Genomic DNA, 13,441 nt, shown 5'->3' on the forward strand with positions numbered 1-13,441 from the left:
ATAAATCATCTTGGTGAAGCAACAGTTGGACTCTTTGTTGAATACATCTATTTAATCATGTAATCTAATTTTCTTTTCCTCCCCTAATGGTCATATTTAACGTAATATCACTAATACTAGTGTGATTTACTGCAAGATTATGTTTCACAGCCAAAATTATTAAAGTTGTTTTTAGATGCAATTATTGAAAGATGTTGCTACTTTTGTTTTCTATTTATTTCAAATGATTGTCTGAAATGAAACTGAAATGCAAAAATCGGAGGAAATTAAAAACGGTTTACAGTGGTTATAGAAGATGAGCACTGGGCCTTGTGAAATATTCACAAGCTTCTGAATCAATGATCCAAGAACACTTAAAAAAAAAAATTCAATTTAATTACATCCTTTGTTTTGTGTAAAAACTTAACATTCAATAGAAAAAGAAGAAAGTGACACCTCCAATAACGTCGAGAAAAAAAAAAAAAATATATATATATATATATATATAGAGAGAGAGACTGAAAACAAAACATTAGAAAAGACACTCGTTTAAACTCCAGGCAAAAGTGGTGGAAAAAAAGTTAAATGCACATTTTGCAAAAAAAAAAAAAAAAAAAGTGCAAGACAAATTATTAACATAAGTGATCTCATGGCTTGTCTTGGCATATAACATTTCAAAAGACATTGTGAATATGAAAGACAGTGAATATGTTGTGTAACTTTCTACTTAACAGTTCCATCTTATACAATCACTGTAATTATATCTGATGTCCGGTAACAACCGTTTAATCTATTTAAACATTTCTGCTTCCTCTCTCTCTCTGCTCACTCTATAGTTTGCCATACATGTCCCAATTAAAAAGACATGCCTTTGTGCAACAAAAGAACCTCATCAGGAAATAACTGAACTATCCCTCGTGCAAGGGAGAGTTGGTAAGACAGTGGTGGTCAGCCAGCGACAGCAGTGCCTAGAAGGTTTGTTTGAGTGCACTAAACTCCTGCTAGTCTGAGTCGGAGTCGCTGCTGGGTGGAGGGCTGCACTCATGGATGGCTTGTCCTAGGGGCGCTAGAGTGCCATCCTTCCTCACTCCCATTGGTCTGATCAGTTCCTTCCTGTTGAGAGAGCAGAACGGAGCTCAGACTTTTGCATCCTACTAGTGTTTTGCATGATCACAATGTCGCATGCAAATAAGCGGACTGCCAGATGCGATGCGGGAGTGACTGTCCTTTGTACATGTAAAAGGAAAGATCAATCTATTAGTGTGTATCTCTATGCTTAACTACATAAAAGGACAATAAAATATATATTTTTTTAACATTGAACATACACTTCAAAAGCTATTTAGTCAGTTTGGTCTGACTAATTTCATTTTAATAATCTAAGAATCCAGAAAAAGGTATCATGGTTTAAATAAATATATAGAACTGGAAATATAACCAGTTTCGAAATTAATAAGAAGAAATGTTACTTGAGAAGCAAATAAGCATATGTTACCCTGGACCACAAAACTAGTCATAAGGGTAAATTTTTGAATCATTTGAAAGTGGAATAAATAAGCTTGCCATTACTGTATGATTTGTTAGTACAATATTTGGCTAAGATATAACTTTTTGTAAATCTGGAATCTGAGGGTCGGAAAAAATGCATTTGAAGATGTCCAAATTAAGTTATTGGCAATGTTACATGAAGGTACTTTGTAAATTTCCTATTGTAAATGTATCATAGTAATATGTACTAATGAAAAACTAGTCTTTTATATATGTACAGTAGAAAATTTACAAAATATCTCTATGCAGCACGATCTTAATACCCTAATGATTTTTGGTTACTGCTACAAATATAACCATGTTGTCACCGTGATCATGTGACAGTAAAAACTGGAGTAATGGCTGCAGAAAATTCAGCTTTGCCTTCATAAAAGTTAGATATTAAATAAAATCATAAAAATACGAATTGCAGAGTTCAATGGTCCAATAATTGTGAAAGTAGCATAAAATAGGACGTGTGTAAAATATGCATAAACTCCAGCAGCAATCATTTCCTCTACAGACACGTCTTGTCGATTTCGTTTTTCAGGCCACTAATTTGTCACCACAATCCACCTGCTCTTTGAAAGAAACCCTTTGTACTGACCATTGTAACTGCATTCAGTTCTGTCCCCTAAAGAGGCCTGTTGATGTGTAGAACATCTTTCTTTGCCTTTACATCTGGACACATAAGAGCCCTTGGAATCACAACCCTAAACCCCCCTCCACCCCTTCCCACCCGCACCAGACCCTGCAGTTTAATTACAGGATCAGTGCTCATTCTAATCTCTTCAAAGCCTCGGCAGCTCCTCCACGCTAATCCAATTATATCTGCACTGTGTGTCACCAGCGCACCCCGAGATGATTCATCAGAGAATTAGCCAATCAAAGCATGGCCAAAGATGATTTATAAGAGCATTATCCAATCAAAGCCGCAGAAAGCTCATTTGCATTCATTTATGTGATTCACACACCGATAAACTTGGACGTTTTGATTCATAAAGAGCTACTTAATGGTGTAACAACTTATAGCTTACATAAGTTTAGTCACTTTATTTTAAAATCCAATTCTCACTATTGAACAATTGACTTCAACTTTTGCCTGACAGTCCTAATTTGCTTCTTATTAATAGTAAGGCAGTTGTTTAGGTATTAGGGGTGTATAATATGGTCATGCAGAATACTTGCTTTATAAGCAACTAGTGAGAATTGGTCCACAAAAGTAGTGGGAAATGAGAGGTTTTTCACAAAAAGAGAAGATAACACTAACAAGGGTTTAATAGTGTATACATACTGAAAATATTTAGTACAGGTCTTTCTTTCGAATGCAATGTTGTTTTAACCACATTAAAAACTTAACTTGAATATTTTTATTTTACAGAATATTGATTCCTAAATCCCAAGATCGAACTTTAATTAGACATTATACACTGAACTTTCTGTCCAATAATTGCTCTCAACTTGACAGCTACAGCGTAAATGATTCTATTTTAACAATATACTGGAGTATAAAATATTTTCATTTAAAAACTGAAATGTGTGCAATTTATGCTTGCATATAATTATTGTACTAGTTTTACTTTACATAATAGTAATCTCTTAAATATAGTAATAGTGCCCAATTAAGGGGGTTCTTATATAGTTTTCAGCATTTGCTGAGCCATTTATTTATTCATTTTTTACCCTTTGTAGAAAATTGCAATTATATTTTAGTTTCCTTAAATCAGAGCCGCAATGGCACATACCATACCGTAATTTTTGGGTACTGTTAAATCACGAATTTCCAACTTATTCCTGATTTTCAGTCATGGACTACACTACTGTCCAATTACTAAGAACCCCTTGACGTCAAACGCACGTCATGACGAGTGTAAACAAGATATTAAACTGACAAGAAAGAAACAAAGATGTTTCCTCTGTGTCCCTTAAAAACACGATTCAGAATGCAAGACAGTCTCTTATCTAATCAAACGCACATGCACTGATAAGCAGCTCAACAATTGTGAGTTTACGTAGGGTTTTGTGTGTGTTTATAAATGTGTGTGTGTGTGTGTGTGTGTGTGTGTGTGGGGTGGAGAGTCAGTACTAATTGGACAGCAAGTCAAGCAGCAGACACAGGGAGGGACATTCCTCCATGGACATGTTGCGTCTCCCCAGCAGCCGTAGCAGGGAGCACCAATGCCCTCCCTCTTCCACCCAACACCTCCTTCAATCCTGATAAAAAGAATAGAAGGAAGACAGAAGGAACGAGGATCTATTCTCAAAGACAGGAATCTGCCTCTCTTGGGCACACGCTGCTCATTACGAATCAAACACCCTATGGATGGACAATGGTGCGTCCTCTTGTGTTTGCAAACTTATTTAACATCGCCCGGCAGCTAATGTACATACGCACTCCCCTAATTGAGCCAGTGTCTCAAACCACTTCACGTCCGAGGACAATGTCTGGCATCACGGCTGAATAAAAATGGCAGAGTATGAAAGAGAATCACGTATATGTATTATAAAATCCTCAGTGTAATGTACAAAAGAGCCTGAGCCCACGACCCCACTGTGTGCGCCAATTAGCTGGTAATTAATGCAGTGAGGCTGCGGCGACTGGTCGGTGTGCATTGACTCCTGTTGAATGCGGAAGGCCAGCTTTAAATGAGGCAGAGGACGACGGTAGAGGATTCTTGTCTTAATGAAGCTGTTGGTAAGGAGCGCGGACGGAGCAACGGCGCTACACCTATCACCGGTGTCTCGCTAGTTTACGCCACCGGTTGTTTAGGAAAAGGTCAACATGAATGCGGCCCGCACATATCGAGCCATCACGAAGAGGGTGATGAGAAAACAAGCACAATGCTTCTAAAGGATGGCGTCACCTATGAAGGCATTATGAACAGGCTCGTACAAGATGATGAAAAACAGAAAGAGAAGCTGACTGATAACAGTAAGCAAGAGTAGAAACACAAAGCCCAAAATTTACACAATAAAGAAAAGCCATGCATTAAAAATGTAACATCTGTTAATGTATGATTTACATTTTAGTTGCTGCTTTATGTTAAAGCACGTTGATAAAGTATGTACACTGACCACAGAATAAATGGAAATATCTGCATGTCTAAATTTTCAAATGTCTAATTTGTGCTTAATTGGGTCGTTTTAAAATAAAATAAAAGATTATTACAAAAAAAGATACAATAATATACAAAATACAAAAAAAGAAAAATACAAATATTAAAACATTAACAACCACAAAATGTAAAAATATTTTTGTTAGATTGAACAATTGTTACTATTTTTAATGTTTAACTGTGACAAAAACCTACCTTGATAATTCATCAATCATACTGACAAGCTTCTGAGCTTCATATTCCTTCTGCTCTTCTGTCATCTCATCCATAGGGTTTGGCATTGGGTGCTCTATGTGGCCTGTGATGGGGTTAATACTGAAAAACACAAAACACCGTCACTGTAATCTATGAATGCACAAAGAAATGCAGGAATGCACAAGGAAAACATGATACTATGTAAAATGCTAAAATGTATTACCTATATTCCTGGAGGCCCTCCAACACTGCATGTTTTCTATGTCTCCTTATTCAAACACACCCGATTCAGATAATAAGCTTATTAGTAGAGACTCCAAGACCTGGAATGGGTGCGTGACAAAGGAGAGATGCAAAACGTGCAGTGTTGGGGGGCCTCCAGGAGCGTGATTGGGAACCACTGACCTATATTAAGAAAACAAAAACAGCAATTATGCATGCATTTAAGGATGCTTACAACGGTTTGGCTGACTTGTACTCCTCAGTGTCAGAGTCTTCATCAGATGAGTACTGCGTCTCTCCTCTACCTCCGGCCAGCAACCCTCGTGCCATCAACAGTCCCGCAGCATTACCATAACCAGTGTACTTCAACAGATTATCCACTGATCAAAAGAATTACGTGGGAAAAAAAAAGAATTAATCTGCTCACTATTAATATTAATGCCTTTATTTTGGTAAACAGCAAAAATTCACAACAATACTGCCTACCAAAACAGTTTTACAAAATTTTGAAATATAAACACAAGCAGAACTCTCACCACTTTCCTTGCAGAGAACAAAGAGAAACTCAGCGGCCCCCTGTTTCACTGCCATATCTATGTGTGTCATGAGACGCACCAGTTTGTTTCTAACAGTGCAGCCGATTTCTGGCCTTTCCTTCACATCCTTCAGGGGAGGCAGCACCTGTACAACAGCAAACAAAAAGAAAACCTTTAATCAGCAAATATACATTTACTTTACCAAGAACAAAAATGCACTTCCCCCTCAGACCATCCAAAAGTTTTTCATTGGAGAAGATTTGGAGAAATTTAGCATTGCATCACTTGCTAACCAATGGATCGTCTCTAGTGACTGTGCCGTCAGAATCAGTCCAAACAGCTGATAAAAACATCACAATAATACACAACTAATTAACACGCCTCCGGTATTATCAATTCAACTTCAAACCATTGCTTCCAGTTAAAATATTAGTCATCTATTCATAATGTTGTTCTCTCCCGGGCAAAAGTCATCTAATCTGAATCAGGAAAGAAATATCCACAGATCAAGCACTGTTCACAAGTGAAAAAGAAAAAGAAAAAAAAGAAAAAGAAAAAGAAAAAAAAAAAAAAAAAAAAGAGATCTAAACGTGTGTTAGTGGAGTTTGATGTAAATGGACAACACGTGCAAGTGTTATTATGGATTATGGACTTGTATTTTGGCCAGAAGTGACCTAACTTGTACAAATAAACAGCTTTTCACTTCACAAGGATTACTTGCAGATTATTATGACGTTTTATCAGCAGTTTGGCCTCTCATTCGGTGGCCACCCATTCACTGCAGAGGATCAATTTCAGATTTCAAATCTTTTCAGATTAAGAAACAAAGTCTTCATCTTAGATGGCGGTGAGTAAACTGTCTGCATTTTATTTATTTTGATATGCACTATTCCTTTAACTTGATATCTAAAGCACTGAAGAAGCAACATCAAACTGAACAGTCTCATTTTAGAGAGCAGTAAATGAAACCGAGCATGGACTCAACCCTGCACCTTGGCCTTGAGGTATCTGCGGATTTCCCTGTGGTATCTAGAGCTCTCGGTCATCAGACTTAGCACAGGTGTCAAGCCTTCTTTATAGTTGGTCCCCTGAATGGATAAATAAACACGAAGAATGAACAAACGAAACAAGCAGAGAGGCTGAGCAACAGCTTACAGGTGTTCATCTGAAGTGCAATACCTTGTCTATCCTTTTTTCCATAAAATCTAGCAGTATCTGCACTATGTCCATGTTTTTCCCACCATACATTTCCATCCCACCTTGGACAGGGACGTCTATCAGAACATCCAGGCATCGCACGGGAAGGTTACTCAGGAGATTTATGGTATGACTAGAAGAAATGACAAATGATAAAGGTTCAGTACACAGTGCACAATGCACAACGAGAACATAGTATGCAACTCCTGGAATAACTCCTGGCCTTTGAGTAAAGCATAGCCCATAGAAACTGATGCGGTCTGATAACCAATATGCCTATTTTAATCAATTCAATAAATTCATCACAATTTTGCTTTATGAAATAGCAACTTCATTATCATTACAGTGTAAATAAAATATTATATATGCAACAATAACATCTAATATTATTATCAGTATATGTGTGTGTGTGTGTGTGTGTGTGTGTGTGTGTGTGTGTGTAGTAACATTATTTAAATGAATGTAAACAACAGTGATTATCATAAACTTATTAAATAAGTTCTCAAACATTTAGATCGCAAAAAAGTTGCAACAATAATTATTATTTTCTAAAAATATTAGCCTTTAGTACAGACTTACTTTATTATTGTGAAATACTTCAGAGTTTAATAGTTATAGTCATGTTTCTATATTTGTATAACTGATTAATAAAAAATAAACAACAAAAATAAGATTGATTAAATTATGTATATTTGTGCCCCCCCCATATATTCTTCTTGTGTGTGTTTTTAATTAAATAATCCTTTCATCTTTCATGGCCAACCATTAAAAATATTTATGACCTGTAAAAAAATCCAATAGCAGGTGTTGCAAAAAGAGTAACAATAGACTAAATAACTTAACGTGTGACTATCATTGTTGGGGCTCTTGTCTCAGAAACCAATAACCAATAGGATATCAGTAATATATACCCCCTGTGTGTGTCTATATTTTTATTGATTCTTGATAGCTTTCTCATGTGCATAATTGGTCTGTCAGTAGCTTTCTCATGTGCATAAGCTGTATGATACAAACAAACTACGTCTCACATTGAGGCACCTTGTAGAAATGCATAGTAAATATTTGTATGCTACTTCATTTGTTCATTATATAATCTTCACTGACGCACAAGAACACTCAATGCACTCGTGTCGCATTTTAGGAATGTGATGTCGACAGACAAACACGAGAAGGCATTCTGAAAACACTGTGGTGGGGGGGCCTTCAGTTCGTGGGCATTATTTGAATAACAAAGACACATCTACTGACCAGGACTGGTTCAGCACATTCAGCGCACTTTGTTAAAGGGGGAGCATGGAGTTAGTCATTTGAGAGTGCTGTAGAATGCATTGAGAGAGGGTAGCATTCCAAAAGTGTGAAAGGGCTGGTGACGGCACCACCGCGGACACAATGAGTCAAGCCCAAATAAACGGGTGGGAGTTTCAGAATGCGTTGAGCTGTCTCGATGGGGCAAAGAGGTGTGTCATTAATCACTTGGAGAAGACATCTCATCATTCACATGCACCGCACTTGCATTTCATTCGCTTTCTGGCTCACTGGAATACAGGTTTTGAAGCAAATATAATAGACACAGGCCTAGTATACAGAGTGAACTGAATTCAGCTGTCGATCATCTGGTGTGGAAGTACCTGTGAGCTTCCTCGGTTTTATCTTCGGTGTGCGTCTTGAGCATTAATAGATGTCTCATGATGCCTGCAATCAGCCGAAGCTGGTGGTCATTGTCCTACCGAAATAAAAGAAAAATTGCAGAAATGTTAAACCTAAAAGGCTTTTTCGCAACAGTAGAAGTAGAGAAAGAGTCTGATGCAATGTCTGAGCTTCATTTACAAATAAACGACCTGAGAGTTTGGAGCGAATGCAGAGATTTTAGGGACTGAGAGAACCTCTGGCTTGAGAAAAGAAAGTCCATCTCACGTCAAGGTGATCCCGACCATAACGAAACCAACAAAAGGTCAGGCAATTGAGACACACTTAGCATTACTTCAATGATCATTCAAATGGCTGAGAACACTGGAATGCACTGACGTTTTTTTGTCTATTTGATTAAATGTTGGGGGTTGGAGATTTTAACATTCAAAACTGGATTTTTACATTTTCTCAAAAAATGTTAGAGGTTCTCACATTCAAAACACCCAGCCACATATCTATTCCTTCTATTTAAATCATTGGCCCCACATCAACGTAATTCCATACCAGATAGTATGTTGAATGCAGTGCATAAAATGAGCTTTATGCTTTATGCATAGATAGTTTCATTAATATTTGGCAAAAATATCCTGATGAACTACTACTCTGAGATTCTGAATTATGCATCTGTAATTGAACATGAATTAGTCATGAGACAAGTTATCATATTTGTAAATGGCAGGGAAAAAAAACTGAGTAGCAACATGGTTGACATTGCAGATTACATGATTTTATACATGTATGGCTGCATACTTATAGAAGATTTTTAATTAAGTTTTAAATTGCTAAAAAGCAAATTCTCCAACAAACCTAGACATTGCGGAAGTCAAAAAGTGATCAAAATGATGCAGAAGCACAAGATTTTTGTCAAAGCACAAAAAAATGAAGCAAAAAGATCATTGAAGAAATGATTAATGCCCATGAACCTATGACCTATTTAAGATAAAGAAAGCCTCTCCATCTTCCTTCACTCTGATGGGGGCAAAAGCTCCAGCTCCACTCATCATCAATTATTCAACAGCTGTATAACAGGAAACTGAAGCCCTGCAATATTCTGTTTTTTTTTAGTATGAGATACATATGCAATACAGATCTTTTAAAATGTATTACAAAAGGGGATTTTTTACCATAATTTATTCACTCTCCAAACCTGTATGACCTTTTTTCTTCTGCTGAACATGAAACACATTTTTAAAAGAACATTAGTAAGCAGTAGCCATTGACATTAACCATAGTATGGTTAAAGAAATAGTCCAAGTCAAAGACCACCCTTAACAAAATATCTTCAGAAGAAAGAAATTCATACATGTTTGGAACAACTCGCAGATGAGTAAAAGATGACAAAGTTTATTAAGTGAGGGCTTTCCAATGTTAATTTCTGTGCACTGCACAGTCTAAGTAGATGTAATTCTTCTAGCCGTTTTGTAAAGAAAGATGTAAAAATGTTTTTTCGCTGTTCTACAAATATTGTTACTCTCACCTCATCGCTGGAATCAGACATTGTGATGTTGAACAGCGCTTTGAGGGCTTCCATGGCTAGCTCGTTGTTTTCTAAAGAAATAGGCAGAACTTCTGGTTTAGGGGGCGCGGCCTCATATGGCCCCACCCAACAGACGTCAAGGGTGCGTTCCAGTATGTCAGTGAGCAGCCTCACGGCGCCCACCTCCTTCTGAAGCTTGCCACGCACATCTGTCCGCAGGGCGGAAAGCAAAAACAGCAGCCGGAGAGAGAACAGGCCCACCTCATGATGGGACGCGCTGACCGAATGCAAGCGGGCACACAGGCCCTCCGCTAACTTCACATCAGCGCCCACCTGCTGTGCCGGGGCGCTGTTAAACACTACATTGCACAGACACTTGAGGGCTTCCACCACAACCCTCTCCTCCTCTGCTGACCGTGCCTCCTCTAGCGGCTCTCCGTTGTGTCCCGCCACACGGATCCGGGCCAGTCCTACAAGAGTGAGGATGCCATCTTTGGTGGCTACGGGTCCAAGTACACGCTTGTCCCTGGACAGGATGCGCAGGGTCTCCAGGCAGGTGCTTTGGCAAAGTGGAAGATCTGACCGACGAAGGACTGTAAGAAGACCCTGACACAGTTTCTGCAGAAGGGACCACAAAGCACAATAGCCATTGATTGTTTTGAATAAAACAAGGTACTGAAATGAAAAGGAACATACCAAATTGAGATCATTTTGAAATACGAAACGAAACAAAACAAAACATAAATCTGTTACTCACAATTCGTGCATCCTCCTCTTTGTGGTCAAAGGCAAACGTGTGGCTGTTCTGAAATGAAATGTCAACATGACAATATAAATCTAAAATAAACAGATCCCATGTCTGGATACATTTCTGGATACATTTTGTGGCTTACTTTTCTGTTTTTAGACTACTAAACAAGAAAACATCCAAAATACACATTTACTTTAAGTGTTCACATAACCACACTTGATCTATTTACCACTGTCATTGCCACAAATATATTACTATTTTTACTATACAGAGTTTTTATAGAGATTTTTATACACACAAACACACACATATATATACACACACATACAGTACATACATATACATATATATATACATATATATACACATACATATACACATATATATATATATATATATATATATATATATATATATATATATATATATATATATATATATATATATATATATATATATATATATATATATATATATATATATATATATATATATATATATATATATATATATATATATATATATATATATATATATATATATATATATATATATATATATATATATATATATATATATATATATATATATATATATATATATATATATATATATATACATATATATATATATATATATATATATATATATATATATATATATATATATATATATATATACACACACATACATATACATATATATATATATATATATATATATATATACACACATATACATATATATATATATATATATATATATATATATATATATATATATATATATATATATATATATACATATATATATATATATATATATATATATATATATATACATATATATATATATATATATATATATATATATATATATATATATATATATATATATATATATATATATATATATATATATATATATATATATATATATATATATATATATATATATATATATATATATATACAGATAGATAGATAGATAGATAGATAGATACATATGCAAATTTTATTCTATTAACATCTGCTACTTTGTTTAATGACATGGATTGTCCATTATAAATTTTATTAGAATTATATTAATCACAGTACTAGTATCTTTGTGCAGTAACAGCAACTGTTAACTACAACTTAACTAACAGTGGTTTACTTTACGAAGGGCTGTTCCTATACGAGTAAGTAAAGAAAAATCCTGCACTTTTGAGATTTTCTAAAAAAAAAAAAAAAAAAAAAAAAAAAAAAAAAGCAGCGTAATTAAAATGATAAAGCAAACGCCGAATATGTGGTTAACATTTCTGTTCACATCAGAAGAATACCAGAAGACACGTTTCGTTGATAAACATGTCAGAAAAACATTATTTCTAATAGTAGCCTATTTTCTGCGTATCTGACAGCTGTCAAGCTTGGCTATTTTGCCTTTTATAACTGCTAACAGTCCGTTTTCACTCTAGAAATGACTAGACATTTTTGAAATGACCATTTGACTTAAAAGCTTTTACACACTGCTAATTCATGCTGGCAACATTTAGCATTTTTGTTCAAAACAGTGGTGTATCGTATTGCTAATGTTACCGTGGCTGGCTAACAGCTGGAGGATGCTAGTTTACGATCCTAAAGCGAATGCTTAATTAATAAATATTTACATAGGTAAACATCAGGAGCAATGAATTTTTGCCCAGAGACCATAAATCTTTTTATAAGTTCATACAGACATCGGATGTAACGTTATTTAGATTACCGGGCGGCTAACTCGCTAATATCTCCACTGCTAGCGCGCAATAAAAAACACGAGAAGGTAAGCTAACAGCAGCCTCTTTACCTCTATGTTATACTTCTGCAAAAGCTTTTCAACTCCCTTGTCATCTCCACCGTCGATCTCTGACAGAATAGCAGTCAGACTCATCTCTGAATGTTGCTTTTGCCGTCCACTTACAAAAACTGGAAGCCCTTCTTATAACAACAGTAAGGATGAGAATTACACACCTCCTCTGTTTCTCTCATCTGTTCAACTTTCACCCGTCAAACGTCACGTTTCTCGACAACACGCTTTTACAAGAGTCCCTCGGGCACATGGCAAATATTTCGTCAAATCTGCCTGGATGCTATCTAAATTCCCCAGGACATGCACATTTAAGTGGATGATTTATAGTGACAGAACAGTAAAATTCACTTCCTGCTTGAAAATTTAATTTAATATGGTAGCTAGTTGATGGTAACTACCTTCGGCAATCTGACCAACACCAAACCTGGCTGCTACTAACTGGGAAAACTACCGACCAGCAACTATCCTCCCAAAACACAGATGGACTTTTAGATAATAGACAGTATATAGATAATAGCTATTACTTTATGTTTAGATTCCTCATTTGTAAACCACTTTGAAAAAAAAAAACTGCAAAATGTATAGATGTAAATGTTTAGATTGTTTGGACCAGCCTTTAAAATGACTTAGAATGGAATATATATCATCTGCAAAAAATTGTCATCTTGTGCATCACCTTAATGAAAGGATTTATCTTAAGCTTTATTTATTAAGTGCCCTTCTCATACTTGAGTTCTTTTTTTAGAATGCAATGTAAAAAATGGTAATGCACAAATAAATAAATATACAGATTTAAAAATTACAGTTGAGTGCATTAATCTGGCTTTATTTATCAGTGCTGGATTAACAATTTAAACAAGTGATAAGCTTGATACTCGTCCGTGTCAGTTCTGTCAGTACTTTATTGCTGTATATATAGCAATAT

The 13,441-nt window shown here is 35.7% G+C and overlaps 1 protein-coding gene across 3 annotated transcripts; it reads right to left on the bottom strand.

Moving 5' to 3' along the window:
* Positions 1-194: 194 nt before the first annotated feature.
* ric8b (RIC8 guanine nucleotide exchange factor B) lies at positions 195-12,808 on the bottom strand. Of its 3 annotated transcripts, none has more exons than XM_043264267.1 (10): positions 12,678-12,808; positions 10,696-10,743; positions 9,939-10,556; positions 8,401-8,495; positions 6,755-6,905; positions 6,568-6,663; positions 5,576-5,720; positions 5,275-5,419; positions 4,818-4,937; positions 195-1,092 (listed from the first exon to the last, which is right to left on the bottom strand). In XM_043264267.1, the coding sequence occupies exons 1-10, from the start codon at positions 12,693-12,695 to the stop codon at positions 981-983; spliced, it is 1,548 nt and encodes a 515-aa protein (XP_043120202.1). In that variant the 5' UTR covers positions 12,696-12,808; the 3' UTR covers positions 195-980. The 3 variants fall into 3 exon arrangements, with proteins under 3 accessions (XP_043120202.1, XP_043120201.1, XP_043120199.1); XM_043264266.1 differs by having other exon boundaries at positions 5,278-5,419; positions 12,514-12,718; XM_043264264.1 differs by having other exon boundaries at positions 12,514-12,714.
* Between the last annotated feature and the right edge of the window lie 633 nt (positions 12,809-13,441).

The sequence above is a fragment of the Puntigrus tetrazona genome, chromosome 18, assembly GCF_018831695.1.
Source record: "Puntigrus tetrazona isolate hp1 chromosome 18, ASM1883169v1, whole genome shotgun sequence".
NCBI classification, from domain to species: Eukaryota; Metazoa; Chordata; class Actinopteri; order Cypriniformes; family Cyprinidae; genus Puntigrus; species Puntigrus tetrazona.

Excerpts from the sequence above, each read along its gene's own strand:
- ric8b (XM_043264264.1), bottom strand. The coding sequence starts at position 12,597 with ATGAGTCTGACTGCTATTCTGTCAGAGATCGACGGTGGAGATGACAAG. Across the intron at positions 8,496-9,938 it reads TGTCTGATTCCAGCGATGAG|GACAATGACCACCAGCTTCG; the intron begins GTGAGAGTAACA and ends TTATTTCGGTAG. Across the intron at positions 1,093-4,817 it reads ATGATTGATGAATTATCAAG|GAAGGAACTGATCAGACCAA; the intron begins GTAGGTTTTTGT and ends CTCTCTCAACAG.